At 44.8% G+C, this 19,573-nt stretch overlaps 1 protein-coding gene across 7 annotated transcripts in view; it reads right to left on the bottom strand.

Moving 5' to 3' along the window:
* CFLAR (CASP8 and FADD like apoptosis regulator) overlaps nt 1–19,573 on the bottom strand; it is a 42,311-nt gene that overhangs the window by 3,933 nt on the left and 18,805 nt on the right. For 5 of the 7 annotated variants that reach the window (XM_058549577.1, XM_058549581.1, XM_058549578.1 and 2 more), the window contains exons 4-9: nt 18,612–18,747; nt 17,182–17,267; nt 14,002–14,059; nt 10,456–10,505; nt 9,680–9,761; nt 275–785 (exon numbers count right to left, since the gene is read on the bottom strand). In XM_058549577.1, coding sequence (XP_058405560.1) covers nt 275–785; nt 9,680–9,761; nt 10,456–10,505; nt 14,002–14,059; nt 17,182–17,267; nt 18,612–18,747 — 923 coding nt within the window. Of the gene's footprint in view, nt 1–274; nt 786–9,679; nt 9,762–10,455; nt 10,506–14,001; nt 14,060–14,783; nt 14,878–17,181; nt 17,268–18,611; nt 18,748–19,573 lie in introns of those variants that run through there. The other 2 variants (XM_058549582.1, XM_058549583.1) reach the window with 2 other exon arrangements.

The following is a 19,573-nucleotide window of genomic DNA, read 5'->3' as shown; positions in this document are numbered from 1 at the left end:
GTATTGCTATTGTAATAAGAAAAAAAAAACAATTAAAAATGTCTTAATTTTGAAGAAAAATACCCAAACTACAAGCTGACTAGTAAGTGACCTCCTGAAGCACCAAGCGTTCGGAAGTGTGCAGGGTCTCTATCTTACTCCTGGGAACCCAGCAGGGAACGAACACTCGTCCTTCCTCCTGGAAGAGAAGGGCATCAAGCATGGCACAGTAGGAACCTCCTTGCGGCAGGAGAACAAACAAGCGGTCCAGGGCCGCCCGGCCGGGGTGGCTCACCTCTCTTGCCGCAGTTTCTGGGAGAGACACTGCAGGTACACCGACGCGGGGCTGCTGGGCTGCTCCAGCAAGGACACGTCGGCTCGGCACAGGCTCCACAGGATGTCAGCCTCTCGGTGCACCGTACAGGGCCCAGGCGGCCTTGTCTTGGAATCCACATTTTTCACTGCTGGCCCATCCACCTCCAGGTTGCTGCTGTCCTCCAGCTGGCCCTCTGACACCACATAGTTCTGAATAAAAAAGAGCTTTGGCTTCCCCAAGAGAGAAGGGCATGCGTCTGCCATGAACATCCTCCTGATCTGATCCAAGGGGAAGCCTGAGTGCGTCGGATCCACGCCAAAAACGCTCTGGGAGCCCCCCCGGCTCACCAGGACACACACGAAGCTGTCGTAGTCTTGGTGCTGGGGCATCCGGGCAACTCGGCGAAGAATGTGGATTATACCGTCCACACTCAGATACAGGAAATGCTGGACTTCATAGCCCAGCGAAGTGAAGGTGTCTCGAAGAGCCCCTGGAAGAAACCAGGCCAAGTGAGAAAAGCTGAGGCCCTGGGCAGAACCCCAAGCACAGTCGGGTCTCTGTCACCATCTGTTTCTGCTGTTGTGTCATATTTTGAGGCTTTGAAGGACCCGAGAACAGGATGGGAGGCCTCGAATCAACCTGAATCATGAAATGTGTGACTGCACATCCCAGGTTCGCGGTTATGGTCTGTCCCGTCACACCCTGCCTTCCTGAGGCCGCCCCCACACCTGGCCACAGACACAGGTTGAGCCCACTTCCAGGGCAATCCAACCAAGGGGGAGCTTTTTCTTCAACCAAAGCTTTTCTCTCCAACCAAAGCAAAGCTGGGGATCATTCAGAGGGCTCTTCCTTAAAATAACACCCGAGTACATAGGAACAGATGCATCTGCAGAGCACAGATCCAGTTCTGGGTCCAAAGAGCTGCAGAAAGGGTGGCACAGGTCAGGGGTTCCCTCACCTCCACCTGCTGTGGGCTGAGACGGAGGCCCCTGGATCTCAGCTGGGGCCATTTCCAGACTCCCCAGTTCCTCTTGTGACCTGCTTCCCAGTGCAACCTCTGATTGAGCAGGGGGAACAGTGGGCCAAGATTCCCTTCAGGGCCCCCAAAGATTCTCCTCCTAGTTTCCAGGAATCCTGGATTGGCTTTGCCTGGAGAAGCAGCGTCAGGCGGTGGAAAAAGCAGACTTTACGCCAGACAAGCCTGCCTCCCAACACTGACCTCACCACACCCATGGGCTGCCATGACCTTGAGGAAGCGGGTCTCCCTAGCTTTAAATGGAAGTGATGATCCCCACGCGATGAGAATGCTGTGAGGATTAAATGAGATCATACAAATAGAGCTCCCGGTACTCAATAAAAATTAGTTCCTATTCCCTTTTTAAAATCTGTCAGAAAGGAGTGGGGAGATAAATAACTGAAGGTACCACATCACTGTTTACTATAAATTCTCAATCCTCTGCACTAAGTGGGAACAAGATGAAGTCTGGATAGTCACAAATAATTCAGAAACTCACAGCTTCAACCAATAGTTTCAACCTCCTTGCCCTGCAAACTTTACCAACCTCTAATAAACTATAAAAGTAAAAGTAAACAATTGCAATTTCTCTTCTGGTTTCTTTGCAGGAAATAGGAAAAAGGTAAAAGCTAGGAAAGGAAACACAGCCTTGGGTAAACAAAAAGCTGGAATAACTAGCCACGGGACAAGTAAGAGCTGGCCTGAGTGCTCTGAATTGAACTCCCCACCTATGAGCAGTATCTGTGCACATTCACACAGGGTCACTCAGAGACCTGGGTTTAACTGGGGCCCCACATCCTACCAGAGAGAGCGGTTTTGAATATGTCCACGAATTCCTTGACACTCCTCCCTTAAAAAGATAAGAGTGTAATCCCTCCCCTTGAATGTGACCACACTTGGTAACTCACTCCTAGAGAGTGGAATGTGGCAGAAGGAATACTATGTGACTTGCAAAGCCAGATGACAAAAAGGATACAGGTTCCCCGTGGCTCTTTCCCTCTTTTGAACAGCCCACTGGGGGCAGCCAGCTGCCACGTGGTCCAACAGTCCTGTGGGGGCCCACAGGAAGAACTAAGACCTCACACCACCTTCCCAGCCACAGGAGTGAGCAACTGGAGAAGACCCTCCAGTCCCAACCAAGCCTTCGGATGAGCCCAGCTGACATGTGACCACACCTCCTGAGAGACTCCGGGCCAGAAGAGCCCAGCCAAGCCACTCTTAAATGCCTGACCACAGAAGCAGTGAGAGAGAAATACATTAGTAATGTTGTTTTAAGCCACTGAATTTTGGAGTGATTTATACACAGTATTAGATAAATAATTCACCACCTAAGTCCAGAAAAGGGAATGATAATCACCACGACTTGAGACCGTAGTTAGGCTACTTACTTCTCTCCTCTGCCTGACCCACAGGAAGGGTGAAAACAATGAATTACATACCATATAACAGTGAAGAGATATAAAGAACATGCCAATCTCCTTAAAACCTATGATAAATAAGGATTCCCAGGGAAATGATACAAGGTTGCTGATAACCCAGTAAATAACTCACCTGTCCTCACAGGATCGCAGTGCAGTAGAAAAGGCCCAGCAGCACTGCTCCCCTGGCCATCGCCTCTGGGGGTGTAGGCAAGGCCTCGGTCCCCAGGACTGTGCTCGGGCTGAAACCCAGAACTGCACAACGATAGAACCTGGACTTGGACCCCAGTTCCATCACTACTGTTTGATTCCAAACTCACTTTCAGGACTGACGGGTCTCTAACCATGGGGTATTCTCTCCTCCAGGGGAGAGAGGCAGCCAGGCAGACACCAGACTCAAAGCTCTCGTTCACTTATTATCTCAGCCTGTTCACTTCCCTCAAGACCCTCTCTTCACTGACAGATTTCCTCCCTTACCAAAGTCCTTGTAAGAAAGCCACAGTCTCCCTCTCCATGCTCATGTGATATGCAAGGGTGTGGACAGAACAAACGCTGTCCTGTGGTTTCCATCTCTTTCCATGTAGGTCACACAGCAGTGAGCAGGCAGCTGTGTGGTGCCAGGCAACAGAGGAACCACAAGATCTGAGTTTAAGTCCTGGCTCCTCCACCAGCATGCTGGGTCGGACCTTGCCCGGTCCTGCAAGAGGACTAACTCACGCCCGCAGAGGGGCTAAGAAGGGGATGGGAATCTGAGGTCTGGGGCAGGAAGTCCTTACCGAATAGAACAGGAGGAAAAAGGCTAAAGCTGCTGGTGAAGCCAAAAACCATACAGGCCCCCAATGCCCAGAATAAGGCCAAGAAGAACCAAATCCGGAGGGGCCCCAGTCCAAGACGGAGCAGCCCTCTGGCAACACAGTCGCTCAAGAGACACAGCCTGAAGTCGTCACAGCCGACATCTCCCACTAATACCCCGCCCTTCCTCTACCACATGGGGAGGGTTGATGCTAGCTGCATTTGCAACTTTCTCTCTTGGGCCAACAAGAACTTGGAGACAGCCCAGTCTAATTTATAGGGTCAAGGGGATGGGGACAGTGTGACTCTGAACAAGTTACAGCCTTAGTTTATTCATCTATAAAATGGGATTAATACTAATGCCTACACCGTGTTCTTCAAAAGGTGGCTGTGAGGATCCGATGAATGGGATTTCCATATAGATGCTCTGCAAATTGTGAGTATTTATTCAAATATAAGACATTGATTTTAAAGAAAATAAAGGCAGCCATTTCACATCACAAATAATGGAACCTGTGGTGTGTCTCTCATGGAGCCTACCCAAAACAGGCACACAGCAGTCAGATTCTGCATCCATGTATCACAGTGACTTCCTTGTCCTTTCCCACAAATAGGGGAAGAAAAACCTCGGTGCTGAGTTTGGGAAATAAAACTTCAACGAATTGCAAAAGTCCCACTTCTCCTTCTACTCCCCCTGGAAACTCCCACTCCCGACCCAGCCATATCTCTGCACACTGTTCTTCAGAAATCGACCTCCTGAAATGAGAAGGGTTTCCTTCAGTTAGAACCGGGGTGTTAGTGAAGGGCTGGGTCAGCTCTACCCACAGGCTTGGGGACTATCAAGATGAAGCCCCAAAACTAAATACAGTAAAATGTGACGACCTCATTAATCTGAATCTGTTTTGATCTAAAATGAGCGCACATTTATCTTGACACTATCTGTGAAAAGGTGTCCATTAAACGCAAGTCTGGACTGAACACGAACAAGGGAAGGCTTCCCCGGTCTGTTGACACACATTGAGCACCTTTAAGAAGCCCCGCTCTAACTACTATAAAGCACATGGGTGGAACGCAAGTGCAGCAGGATAATCTTAGCAGCCAGGGGAGTTCCGAGGTCAAACGTGAATGGGAAATTCAGTCAGAGAAGATCAGTGCGGTTTCCGACACCTGGAGATGAGATGATCAGAAAGGTATAATTTAAGCTGGGGCCTGAAAAAACAGGGCAAAAAAAGGCCCCCAGATGGGGAGATGATGGTAAACAACAACAGACAGAAGAGTGAGCGAGGACGTGGGCGGTGGGGCAGCCTTGTATGAATCCAGCTTTCCATCTGTGCAGACAGACCAACCAAGGGAGTTTTACTGGACAATCCATACACACTCGAAATTATAAACTACTGTTTAAATGTCTTCTTTTTAAGCACAAATGATTACTAGTAATTCATTCTGGACTAGCTTTTCTTAGGAGAAAATAATATCAATAATAGACATGTCAATTGCATATCAAGAGAGGCTTCTGGGTACCTCAGGCAGCCTACACGTACTCTCTTCTTCCACATACCCACAACTCCTTATCCACAATTCCAAACTCCCAAAGCTCTGAAAACCATAAGCTCTTCTCCCCAACTCGTTTTGTGGCAAACCTTTCCTGAACTGATGAGGGGCTATTTACAGTCTTTGTCTACCCCGGGCAGTGTGAATATCCACTCCTTCTGGAGTGCCGCACTAGACCCCACTGGAGTGTTCTACAAATTACAGCATATGTACCACGTCATCTGTCTAAACTCTCAGAACTTCTAAATTCTGAAATACAAGGGTCTCCAATAAGTGACTGTGGACCTCCAACTCTCATTTAGACCCTAGATTTATGCTGTCTGTTAAAAAAGGGTTTGCGATGTAGCACAGCCTGTGGGTGACTGAGGTGAAGGGAAGTTGCATTAGTGATGCTAGGTTCCCAACTGAATGGCTGCTTAGTCTCAGAGGGTAAAAACGCCCAGGAAAAAAAGTGCCTACCACAGATTTCCTGCTCTTTTGCCCCAGGAGGAAGCCAACGTTAATAGACATTGATCCCAGGAGAGCAAGGAGGGGACGCTGCGCTTCCTCGGCACTGAAGCTGGCGGCAGCCTGTGGCTGCTGCTCCATCTGACGAGGCCTCCAGCTGCCACCTCAGATGTCGCTCGCCGCTTGTCTTCACAGCTCCGGAGCAGCGACCACAGTGGCTGCTCTGATTCTCTGTGAAGATATTTTCCTACAGGTGTTAGTACAGGAAAATGCTACTGACTTGGGTTGCTGCCCATTCCACTAAGGGAAAAAGTGGGAAAGAGGCCAGGTAACCCTGAGGGGCAGCCAAGCTCTGAGGCGTCTCCACTATCTGCTTCTGGCTGTTACGACTTCTGTGGCTCTACTGGAAGAGAAGGTTTACTTCCGCAAGATTTACGATGGTAAATCGGCAGCGTCTGCTAGAAAATTCTGAGTCTTAGCCTGGTTAAAAAGCACAAAAAATCTTCAAGTTTTTCAGGAAGAGCAAGGGAGAAAAGAGGAATAAACACTTCCTCTGAAAATCTGCAAACACCATCTTTTATTCAGGAGCCTAAAAGCCCAGTCAGAGCTTTAGGTCAAGGCCCAGCCCATCTGTCTGAGATGTAAGACATTCGCTTCCCCGTTCCTAACAGGATCAAAAGTCCAGCGCTACTTCAGGGCACGCGAAGCAGGGCCTAGCACAGGCCTAGCCTTGCTAGGTTACTGACACAGACAGCCCAACACCGAGGACTTATTTTTTAATTCTACCAAACTGAGATAATTAGCCCCAAATCCTTAAGCCTCTCTGTCTGCTCCAAGAGGTTACTGACCTCAAACAAGCCACCAAAGAATAACCTTATCTTTGTCTACAATGTGGCTCCAAGACCAGACCCTACCTCGTTGACTCCACATTTGCTTCACACAGGGCCGAGCATGGTGTTTGCACATAGAAGGTGCTCAGTAAACATTTATGGGATGAAGAAAGAGTAAACCTATAAATGTTTGGGGAACCTGCATAGTCTTTGGATAAAAGACTAATTTTTTTGAGGACAGGAGAAGAGAGGTATAAGAGAGTCTGCTAAATTCTACAGATACAAAGGTATGGTCTGAGAAACACTGAGACCACAGAGCTTATTCCTCACTCACTCACCTGACGAACATTTATGGAGCTCCTCTGCACCGGGCGCTGCTCTAAGGACTCTGCAGACACAGAGTAAGGAGATGGGCAAGCTCCCCACCCTCACAGAAACTACATTACAGCAAAGGAGCTGAGGCAGAGGCTCTGGAGCCACGCTTTCAAATCCCACTCTATCAGTTACAGAGAAGTTATGAAGGGAGTTCACTGGGCTCTGCTAGCCCACCCTGAAAATGGGAATAACAGGACCTATCTTACAATATTATTTATGAAGTTTAAGTGAGAATCCATGTAAAGGAATTAGCAAAGTATCTGGCACATATGGATTTTTAATAAATTTGACACTCTGATCACTACCACCCCCAAGTTAGTCCTATCATATTACTGTCTGTTTCTTTCAGAGCCCCGTTTCAGTTGTCAGTAATGTTCATTACCAGACTCCTGCCCTCCTCCCAAATGTTCAACATGAACCAAATGACAGAGTTCATGAGGCAAGAGACAAAGGAAACACCACACAACCACTCGAGATGCAGCCCGCATGCTGTTAAGATGGACATAAGAAACGAAGAGTGCTGTAAGTAATGAAGACCACTGTCAACCAAAGCAGGATTCCAGGCCTGGGGTCCCCAGGAAAAACTGGCCAGAGAGGAGTTGGCAAATGAAGAGCTGAAGGCCTAAAGAGAGCGTGAGAGGAGGAGACTGTCTTCCACTTCATATTAATTAAGGCTCTCCTGCTGCACTGAGTCTCATCTGGGCATGTGAATGGCTTCAGGACCCCTTAGCTGAGAAAAGCCACAACACGATGAGCCTGTCAACTGGCCACCTGAGCCCGAGGGGTTGTCTGAGTAGTTCAAGCCCAGTTATTTGTTTTGTTCCTAGAGGCTGGGAGGGCTTGAGTCAAGGAAGATGTACAAATGCACCCGAGGCCAATACCTACTCGTTTCTCAGGCCAAAGACAGGTGCTCCAGGCTCCTCCTCTAATTCCACCCTCCTTTCCATCTTTCTCTCCTACCAGGTCTTGCCACTCCCTGCCCTCCCTCACCCTGGTTTTTGTACTCTGATTCTCTTTCTCCACCAAACCCATTCATAATGATGACTGGTAGGAGTGGCCTGCCCAGCTTTCCACCTGGGTATTTCCCCAGAAGTTACCCGGCTCGGGTAATCCCCTCCATTCCAGTTAGCCCCAGCCTGTGGGGACATGCCCGTCTCCCCCGAGCCCAGCGCAGGCCTCAGGCCCCCAGTTCTCTTGTCTCGCACTTGTCTGGGATCAGACCCCATGTGCCAAGCACAAAGCCATGGCAAGTTCTCGCTTAGCAGTTTGCAAGTAAAATTAAACAAAGCGGAAAAATGTTAGCTGACATTTATACATGCTTACAGTGTGCCAGGCACTGCTCTAAGCCCTTGACAAGTCTGAACTCACTCTCCCACCCTCCCTATGAGGTAGGTGTGGTTATTAACACTTTTTACAGAGGAAAAACTGAGCCATAGAGAGGCTAGGAAAATTGCCCAGGGCTACAAGTGAGGACATGGCAGAACCATGATTCAAACTCATTCAGTCATATTCCAGGGCCCAACTCTGACCAGGCTCCTGTAATGCAGAAAAACACAAATATACATTCTGGCCCTGCCCACGAGGCCCACAACTCAGCAAGCGAAGCAAGCACAAACTCTGGGTTTTAGCCACAAATTCACAGCAGGTCAAGCCTTTATGTTTATGATTCTCTTCATACAACAGACATACACCCTGCACCACATGCAGCTGGGTGAATGAGGCAGAAGTGATGACAACCAAAAGTAGAGAACAATGATACAATCTATTTTAAAGCAGGAAGTTACTCACTGAGAAAATATTTCCTCATTCTTATATGGCTACTAATGGCTAAAAAAGAAAGGACATTTATCTGTAGCTGAGGAGATAGCATCTCTCACATCTAACCAAAAATAGGACAGGAGAAAGTGAGATCATATTTGAAATCCTGGGAAATTCAGCCTAATATCTGCTAATTTGACCTTCTCTCAGATCCTCTTCTCATAAAACTCACCATGGTAACATTTTAAGTGAGCCTAAAAGATGTTCTGGCTCGTTCTAAGAGAATGTTGAGAAGCTGGAAAACTGTGGAAATATAATGATCATTCCTTTCGAGGAAGAGATAAATAATTGAACATAATGTTACACTACTTATCTAGATTCTTCTCATTCTCTTCTGCTGCGTCACCAGTGACTTGATTCAGTTTGAGTCAGATATCCAACAATTGAGCAAAAGAATAAATTCAGATCCAAACAGTGGTGACACACAAGTAGACGCAGGCCACCAGCCAAAGTACAGATGGCAGAACTAAGGGACACACTGCCTCAAAGTGAGCACACATTTATCATATTTTTAATGTTCCCCAGAAAAGCTTTCAGTCTATCTTGGTGGGGAAATGATGCGCATCTGATAATATTGAAGCAGAAAGCCTTCCATTTTAAACCTTCCTCTGGATCCCAGGACTCCCCTCAGCCGCAGCATCCAGCACAGAAAGGCAAGACTAAAGCTCCCCAACTTTCACAAATTACACCTTGGTGCCAGAGACAATGCTGTATGTTCCCCAAGTCCCTGTTCCTGTTCCTTCTGACACACGGCCAGACTAAGTTCCTTGTCCACTACAGCTGGGTGGGGCCACATGAGTTGAGTTCTAACCAACGGAATGTGGGTGGAAACGATGCATTATCACTTTCAGGCCCGGCCCCTAAAATCTCTTGTGAGATCCTCCACGCACTTCCTCCATCCACCAGCCAGATAGAGAGGTTCCTGTGGAAAACTCCAAGGCCTCAGATGATGAAGACACACGGAACAAAGCTCCCTGCAGCTCAACCCACACCAGACTGCGATGTGAGTGAGAAACTACCCTTCGTGTGTGAAACCACAGGTATGGGCAGCAGTTTATCACAGCCACTAGGATTGATCACTCCAATGAAGACAGCGTGCCTGTGCCGTGACCTCACTGCAGGGGCATTCCACACTTACCCGTGTCATTGCCGATACAATCAATTATCAGGCAGATTCCCAGCGGCTTGCTCTGCATCCTGTATCTCTCTTCTGGTATGTGCTGGAAAGGAAAGCAGGGATTGTTAAAGACTCTGGACACTGCTGTTTCCACAAGGTCCCACCTATATTCCACGTATTCTTTTGGATTTCCTTAAACATCTCTTTGGCAGATGAGTCATTCAAATAGAAGCTGTCTAAAGTCATCATAGCTGACATTTCCCATTAATACCAAATTTGTCCTCTCTTTGGATAATGTGCTTAAGACAAACAAGCTATTTCAGTTTTTATTTAATTTTAATGAAAATTGCAGTCTCTTTACTTGTGTCTTAGCTTTGCAGGATAAAAATAATTTGAAACAGAGGGAAAAGATGGGTCATATGTTTCCACAGTAACCTGAGGTTGTACAAGTGATATCTTTCCAAACCAGCAAAAAAAGAGGATTTCTACTGCCTCTCCTTATGGAGAAGAGGTATCAGCCTAAGAAAAAGCCAGCACAAGTCCAGATTCAGAGTCACTGCTTACTTCTATGTTCACACTCAGCTGAGAAGAAAAGTGCCACTTTGGAATCTTCCTGCATTCACTAATGCAACCCACTCCAACCAGGTTCCCCTTTAGACGCATTCTCAGAGAACAGTATGCTGAGCATCCCACTGTCACAAAGAATTCTTAATAGGCAGATATTTTCAAAGTAGTCAGTATTCTCCACAGATACTGTGCATACCATACAACAGCAAATCAGGTCGTTTAATCTGTACCTGAGGCAAAAACACTCCCGATTCCTGAATGGAAGTCTTCACTGGTTCTCCTGGGGGACGAGAGAGAAATCCTTTACAAAGCTGAAGGAGAGGGGCCGGCCCCCATGCTGGCTGAGTTCATGTCACACCTGTTCACCTCCCCTGTTTTCTTTCCCTACTGACTCTTCTTTCCTCGGCTACATTCAGCCCCAAGGTTCCACCCTCACACTGAAAAACCTAACTGACAAGAAAATGCAAGTCCCCCTGCTAAACGGGTTACGTAGGAACACTGCTTAAATAGCAAGTAAAAGAAGCCTCTCCGTTGTCCTTCTCCAGGGGAGGACCTGGTGACGGGTCAGTTCTTAGCCTGATTCAGGGATCACACAACCTCCCCACCCAACAATATCAATAGCTTTCCTACACGTGCTGACCCTGGACAATGCCTAACGGAGAGAGCCTGACAGCCCGAAGAGAAGAGAAAGGGAAGGAGAAAGAGTGGGCTTGCCACCGATAGAACAGACGGCCGTGTTTTCTTAGGCCAGGGATATTGGGAGATCATAAAATAAAATGTCAACGGCAAGATAGGGGACAGTGAGCTTAGCAAATGTAGATGGGCCTAAAGCAAATTTTGTTAGATAAAAATGACTTTATTAGCCCTGGGAGCTGGAGAAACCACCAGCTATGAAGCCATAAAAGGCTGGCTCAAGTCCTGGCACCATCACTGACATGCTCTGTGATCTTGGGCAAACTTCTTCCTCAAGTCTCAGGGTTTGTTTTTTTTTTTCAATAATTTTATTTATTTATTTATTTTTCCCCCAAAGCCCCAGTAGATAGTTCTATGTCATAGCTGCACATCCTTCTAGTTGCTGTATGTGGGAGGTGGCCTCAGCATGGCTGGACAAGCGCGGCGTCAGTGCGCGCCGGGGATCCGAACCAGGGCTGCCAGCAGTGGAGCACGCGCACTTAACCACTAAGCCACGGGGCCGGCCCAGGGTTTTTTTTTTTTAATCTCTAGGATAAATATACCAATATCTACTTTATAAGACTGCTGCAAAAATGAGAAATAATCTCTAAAGACAGGCAAAGAAAATGTCAGTATTGGTAAGGTTTGGGGGAAATGAGCACTTTCATATGCTAGCGCTATATAAGTTGAAACACTCTTTTTAAAGGACAACTAGCAATAGCTTTTAAACCAACATTCTGCCTCTAGAAGTTTATCCTAGGGAAATAATATAACAAGTGTGCAAAAATGTCAACAGTATCTCCTGAACAACAGGATATAATGGCCCCAAACTGGAAAGAACCTAAGAGTCTACCAGTCTAAGAGTAACATAAACTAGTTAAATAAATTATGGTATGGATAATGGAATATAATGCAATATTAAAAAGGATCAGAGAGATCTTTATGTATTCGACATGAAAAGATATGCAGGATATATTAAGTGAAAATGGATACTGAATAATATATATAATATTGATCCAATGTACTTAAAAATATGTATTTGTGCACATATACTTACACATATATATGCTAAAAAATAAGAGTCTAGAGGTATATAACCAAACATTAGCAGTGGTTTTGTCTGCTACTTGGAATTAAGAGGACATTCAGTTTATCTTTTTGTATTTTAGCAGTCATAGATTGACAGGAAAAAACAGAAAATAATCTATGTACTACGCCTATCTCAGGTTAATGCACTTAGAGCTTAATAAATTGTAGTTCTCATCATCATCACTATCATTCAGCTGAAATCTATTTGGAAGTCCAAATTAAGGTGAATACATGGTTTGATTATTTTAAACTTCTATTAGATTAAGGCCAAGTTGGGGCCGGCCCCGTGGCGTAGCAGTTAAGTGTGCATGCTCCGCTGTTGGCGGCCCAGGTTCGGATCCCGGGCACGCACCGACGCACCGCTTGTCAGGCCATGCTGTGGCGGCATCCCACAAAAGTGGAGGAAGATGGGCACGGATGTTAGCTCAGGGCCAGTCTTCTTCAGCAAAAAGAGGAGGATTGGCATGGATGTTAGCTCAGGGCCAATCTTCCTCACAAAAAAAAAGGCCAGGTTATCAGAATGCTTTTTTCTTTTATTAGCAAATAAACCATGTCCAGGCAGAAGCAGGTAACTAGCTCTCCTAAGGTTCCCAGGGGTGCTGGCAGCGTCTTTACCTCCTCACCTGTATAATTACAATCAAGGATAAACCTGCCATCAGGGAGCACAACGGAAAGCACACGGATTGTTTTTAATTTCTATCCAAATCCACCCGGTCTCCTATTTTCCCTTTAAACAGCTTTTGGAATGCTAATTCTTACCACCTCACCAGTGTTTTAAGAAACATGCTGTCACTTCAGGAATTAATTTGCTTCTCAGTAGCTTTTGCTGGAGAGTGAAATTTTAGGTAAAGAATGACAGGCATGAGCTGTGCCATCTGGCTAATTTGGGCAAAATGCTTCTTAGTTTCCAGGGGTACACAGACAGCATGTAGGCTGAGTGAGAAGATTTTGGCAAGGGGCCTGCCACAGAGAATGCTTCCATCAGGCCACTGCTGTACTCACAACATGCACGATCCCCACTGCACACAGGACAATCCCAGCTCCTCAGGTTAAGACTGAGCCCTCCGTATCTGCCTCCAGGAGTTCTGAAGACAGTCATCTCCACTGCAGTGAGAGACTGAGTCTCAGCCCTCACTTCGAGGAGGACTCAAGACAAGCAAAGGAATATGCTTTCTAGAAATGATGGGATGGAGTACTGATGTTTTAAGAGAGATGAGAGAGATCGTATGGGTTGAATTTACTGGTTTTTTATTGTATTTTTTTTCTTTCTTTTTATGGGAGGGAGGAGTCATCTGTAGAGTACCTAGATTTATTAAATGGGCTATAAAACAAGATCCTGGTAACCTTTCTTCATCCAGCTGCTGGATATTCGGCCTCACATGGCTCATTATCATGGCTAGATTAATATTTAACACAGCCTGGTTATAATTCCATTTCAGGTATAAAGGTCATATCTCTTAAAAATATAGCCAATTAGTGGTTAAGTGCGCGCGCTCCGCTACTGGCGGCCCGGGTTCGGATCCCGGGCGGGCACTGATGCACCGCTTGTCCGGCCATGCTGAGGCCGCGTCCCACATACAGCAACTAGAAGGATGTGCAACTATGACATACAACTATCTACTGGGGCTTTGGGCGGGAAAAAAAGGAGGAGGATTGGCAATAGATGTTAGCTCAGAGCCAGTCTTCCTCAGCAAAAAGAGGAGGATTAGCATGGATGTTAGCTCAGGGCCGATCTTCCTCACAAAAAAAAAAATTAAAAATTAAAAAATTAAAAAAATATATATAGCCAAGACGATGAAGCTGATGGAGTAAGAGGTGTTTACATTCAAACAAGCTAATTCAAAAGACAACTAGAAATGCCAATGAACACATTTTACGAGTTTAACTGCTTTTTATTTTGAGAGCTTAATTCAAATATGTAGATAAAGAAAATGGCCAACTCTAAAAATGCAACGTTTTGTACTTAAATCATCAAGCATTTATAAAAAACGAATATAAAGAAAAGCTGGTCTTACTTTGAATGTGATGTTGTTCCACAATGAGTCTCTGTTCCTTGCTTCTCCCATTCTGGAGCTTCAAATATAAAGAATAAGGTCACACTCCCTGTGAGTTTTTCAGAGGCACATCATATTACACCTCTTTAAATATCTCAACAGGATTCTTACCCAGGAAAAAACAAAAATACCGCATTCACAGTTAAATTATCTAAAGAAGAAGAGCAAGAGCCATTAACTCCATAAATCCCATACTCTATAGCCAAAGAACAAGGCAACTCTTCTTTTTAAAAAACGAAAATACAATGAACGTGTAAATAAGCTAAACTAGCACATTAGAATGTTTCAGAACAGCTCTATAAAGTTGGACATTACGCTGGGTTGCTGTCATGGCTCCAAGTTAGGTCGAGCTGAGGGAACATGCGACTGACAGGCAACCTGGTCCTTTAACACAGAGGCACGTGGGTGTGCTTGAGAGTGAGAGCTCTAGCCAAACCTGGCCGTGAATCCTGACTCTGCCACTTACTAGCTATGCAAGTTATTTAACCTCTATATGTCAGTTTCTTTATCTTCAAAATGAAGATAATAATAGTACCTACCTTGCAAATTTTTGTGAAGATTAAATGTCCACAAAGCAGTCAGCACAGTGCCCAGCACATGGAAGTGCTTCATGAACGTCCAATTATTGTTTTCCCACAATTGCCTAACTACACCCAAGCCACATATGGCTTGGTTTTGGATAATCGGCTACCACGTCTGAGGGCTAGAGTGGGGTTAATCAGAGAATGAAAGATGGAACCAACCCTTTCTCTTCTCAGATGACAGGTCCTGTGTAAGGTACACATACCACACACTGTCAACCATCTGATACGCTCAGCTTTCAAATGACAGTTCTCCTCTGAAGCTATCCTAGCCAAAAGAGAGAAGTACACTATTCATTAAGCTGTGTCTGTAGCTAAGTCTGGGTGTCTAAATTAAAGAAAAACAGGTAAGTTGCTTTTACCATTAATCATCAGTGACTTAGCCAGAGGCTGACGATATTAGGCAGAATTTGGAACCCCACATGGGTGTGCATTATTCACTTTTACAAACTATTAAAGAGATATAACATTAAATCAAAGCTAGATTTAAAAACCATTATATTGTAGTCATACAACTTTTTTATTCTATAATGTTAGTATCCATGTCATTTAACGCCACTGTAATTTTTAAAGCACTGTTGCAGCGTTGTATGAGTTAACATCCAGATATTCAGCTCCTGTATCTTGTAAGAAATTCACTGAATTCATATGCCACAGTGCCTACTTACTAAATGAATCAATGATCAGGGTCACAGAGTAACATAGCAAATTTAAGAAGAAATTTACACACAAAGCATGTGGGTTCCCAATAGGCTACATCGACAGTGAATACAATTACTTTCATTAACAAAATAGAAAGACAGTAGTGAAAATATGGCAGGCTTTTAACAAGAATGACAGTATAATTTGTATTAGATAGGCAACAGCAGAGAAAGCTCAGAAAACCCAGATCTGAATTCTAAATCAGTTTTGTCTCATGATTTGGTATCACAGACATTCAGAAGGACAACAGAAAGCATATTTGATTCTTGAAAAAATGACAGATATATCTATGGCAGGACCAGTATGTAGTTTATTAAACACACCACAGTGTAGAGGGAGGAGCATGGACTGGGCCCAGCTATGGCAGTAGTTAGAGGTGGGTAATCACTAAATGTTCTTTAGGCCTGGGCCGGCCCCGTGGCTTAGCGGTTAAGTGCATGCGCTTCCCTGCTGGCGGCCCGGGTTCGGATCCCGGGCGCGCACTGAGGCACCGCTTCTCTGGCCATGCTGGGGCCGCGTCCCACATACAGCAGCTAGAAGGATGTACAACTATGACATACAACTATCTACTGGGGCTTTGGGGGGAGAAAAAATAAAAATAAAAAGTAAAATGTTCTTTAGGCCTAAATTTCCTTATTTGCTCAACTAGGGGGTTAGACAATATAATTCTTAATATCCATTTTAGCTGTGAAATTCTATTTCTCAATGGGATCTCTTACAGCTCATATTCTCCATGAAACTGTTTATATTACAGGAGTAGTTAATGTTTTCATCACGACTTTTATGAAAGTGTTTATAATTGAACCATGAAATTGCACTGTGGTCTAAGTCCTCACTACAAGCGCCACATATCTTTTTATGGGGATTAGGATGAGATTATACTAAGATTAACTTCTCAAGATAAAAAATTAACCAAAAGAACAATTCTGATGATACCCTGCACCATCTACTAACACAACAATCAGAAATGACTGTGTGATATTTAAGTTCACAAATCAATCACTCAATAACACAAACCTTTTGCTGAAATCGTTAAAATAACCTCAATAAAAAGCAAATGCACAGAGAGGTAAATACAAGGACATTTATTTTGAAGCATTATTTGTATTAACAAAAGATTGGAAACAATCTAAATGTACATACACAAGGGCTAAACACGTTGTACATATCTAGAAAATGGAAACATGTTTCACTATTAAAAATAACGATTAAAGAGAGGCAGAGTCCCATATGATTCATATGGAACAATTCCCACAAACTCTCAGATCAGGACAATGGTCACAATGTGCTACCATTTGTACAAAAGATAAAAACAAAAATGAAATATGATATATGCATAGTCTATCTCTGGATGGTTGGAGAAGAAAATGGTTAACAACAGCTGCCTCTGGGGAAAGGAACTGGGTAGGAGGAAGCATACTTTAAAGATTATTTTAGTCCATTTTGAATTTTTTGTCCATGGGCATGTCCTACATATTTTTATTTAAAAAGCTAAATTTTCAAAGGAACAAATGAACAATGAAAAAAATGTTCAACTGAATATGTAGGTACACAAATAAACACACATAGAAAAAAGAATGGAAGGGAATAACCAAGATAACACCAATGGTTGTCTTTAGGTAGTAGGACAGAGGTGATTTATTTTCCTTTTATATTTTTCTATATTTTCCAAATAATCTCAATGAACACATATTAGCTTTGTAATCATAAGAAGTTATACATATTTTAAAAACAAATGCACATTTCTATCACAATTTTTCTTAGATATTAAATAAAGTACATGCTGTGAGAATATGTATATTTTTATCCAAGTCCTGAAACTGTTTCACGCTGGGACTCCATACATTGCTCCACTCACCCTTAAGTTATATGAAGGATCCTTAAGACTCAAGTTTGGAAGAGATGCCTGGAGAGCATTTACATAACTTGTTCCCGCTCCTCGAGCTAGAAGAAAGGTACCGAGTTACGATTTACAAATTATTATCAAGTGAATCTTCAATAACGGCTCAATCCAAGATCAATCATCATCTTTCCAAATACCCTAAACTTTCCAGCCACCTTACTGAATTCAAAATATCAGATCAGATGACTCTTCCACCAATGTCATTAAGAATGGACTAAGGGCCGGCCCGGTGGTGTAGCGGTTAAGTGCGCGAGCTCTGCTTTGCGGGCCGGGGTTTGCAGGTTCGGATCCCGGGTGCGCACTGACGCACCACTTGTCAGGCCATGCTGTGGCGGCGTCCCATATAAAGTAGAGGAAGATGGGCACGGATGTTAGCCCAGGGCCAGTCTTCCTCAGCAAAAAGAGGAGGATTGGCTTGGATGTTAGCTCAGGGCTGAGCTTCCGCACAAAAAAAAAAAAAACACAAATGGACTAAAGGGAGGCCAGCCCCGTGGCGCAGCGGTTAAGTTCACACGTTTCACTTTAGCGGCCCGGGGTTCACTGGTTCAGATCCTGGGCGTGGAACTACTCACTGCTCATCAAGCCATGCTGAGGTGGCGTTCCACATAGAAGAGCTACAACTTTACAACTATGATACACAACTATGTACTGGGGCTTTGGGGAGAAAAAGAAAAAAGAATGGACTAGAAATGCCAGTCCTATTCTTGACCTTTTATCAGTCATTTAGGAGGGAAGGGGGGTTGTGTGTAGATCACTGGGTATTGGCTATGCCCTTCAGGCTGTGACTCTGTGGTGGCAATGGACTGCTAGCAGAGCTCACGCTGAGGCTGAGTCTAAAAGACAATGGGAGAAGGGTGGCGTGAGAGAGAAGACCAGTGGTAGTCTGGTCCCCTTTATGGTGGGAGGGGTTAGCGGTAAAAAAGGTGCCCGTTCCATGAGGAGGTTTTGTGAAAGTCAGGACATGTGCAGGACAACTATAGATCCCAGTGACAGGATACCACCCAGGGTTGGATAGTGGTCAGGCCAAACACTGGAGCAAGACAGCAGGGCTCAGCATAAACTCAAAAGCCCTGAATGTCCACAGCGCCGCCAGCCTATGCAGAAAATGTGGGTGCAGACTCTTTCTTGAAGACCGGAATATTAAGAACTGCTTCGTGGCATTTTGCAGAGCTGCGACTCTGTGGTCATGGGCGTGGGGTGATGAAGTCAGTAGATCTGGGATATGAAGTATATAAAGGGATATGATCTCCAGCCACAGGCTAGCAGGGGCTGTGGACACTCAGGTTCTGTTCCATCCACCCACCCAAAAGATGAATCTTCACTAACCAAACCTACTATGCCCAGGTACTTTCCCTTGTCCACTGAGAGGCCCAAATTCTGCTTACCAGACTGCTTGTATTTCTGGATTTTTGTCTTCAGGTCTATTCTGTGGATGTTCTTCAGGCATTTTTCTAATAAATCCAACTGATCTGGAGCAAGCAGATTTAGTTTCTCCAATTCAGTCACAAGATCCAAGAAACTCTAAGAGAGCCACCAACAAGAAACAAAGGTCAGCAGGGTTGACTGTTAAGCCCCAAACGCAAACCTCAGGCCATGTGATTTACAACAGCAAGAAAATGTGACAAGAAGAGCCCTCTGTGACCTTCAGTGATCCCAAACCAGACCTCTCTGTTTCATACTCCCTCCAAGGCCAGGAGCAAATGACACTCCTGCATTTTACTCAGCAAAGAGGTGGTGGCAAGTCTTTTGGGGGCCACGCTGTACCTAGGTTGGGGAGAGACACATGGGCCACTCAGTGTCATCGAGGAGTACTGTGAGAGGGCAGGCCTAAAAACGAAGGCCAGGCTGGCGTCATACTGAGAAACCCTAAGGGCTTTCCTGTAAAAGGAAGAGAGAAGGTAGCTGGGGGGAAGTTTTCACTAGAAAAATCCCAATGATACGGTTTTGAAGTTCCTAATATACTTTCATCAATGCTGGACATTCCAATTCCTTCTGACTCAGGCGGTATCAGGCTGCAAAATTACAAGGTTAGGGCATTTTGCTACTCATTTACCCTGGACCACAGGGATTGTGAAAGAACTATATTTCAGAAACAGATAATGCTTTCGGTTTTACTTCCCTTCTGTTGGTTACTGAAGTGCTATCTTTATTTTTAAAAATAATAATCATAATTAAATCCATATAAATGATTGGGAGATAAGTTGATTAGGGGACACCAAAAAAGTTCTATTTTTTTCATTTTCCTTCCCATTTTGCATTGATAGCATACAGTCACTCTATGTTCCCAGATTTCAGAAACTACAATCATTGAGGAACATGAGGAAATTCTCAAGCAACGACTTAGAGT

The sequence above is a fragment of the Diceros bicornis genome, chromosome 10 (genome assembly GCF_020826845.1).
Source record: "Diceros bicornis minor isolate mBicDic1 chromosome 10, mDicBic1.mat.cur, whole genome shotgun sequence".
NCBI lineage: Eukaryota > Metazoa > Chordata > Mammalia > Perissodactyla > Rhinocerotidae > Diceros > Diceros bicornis.
This window is presented reverse-complemented; position numbering and strand designations above follow the sequence as displayed.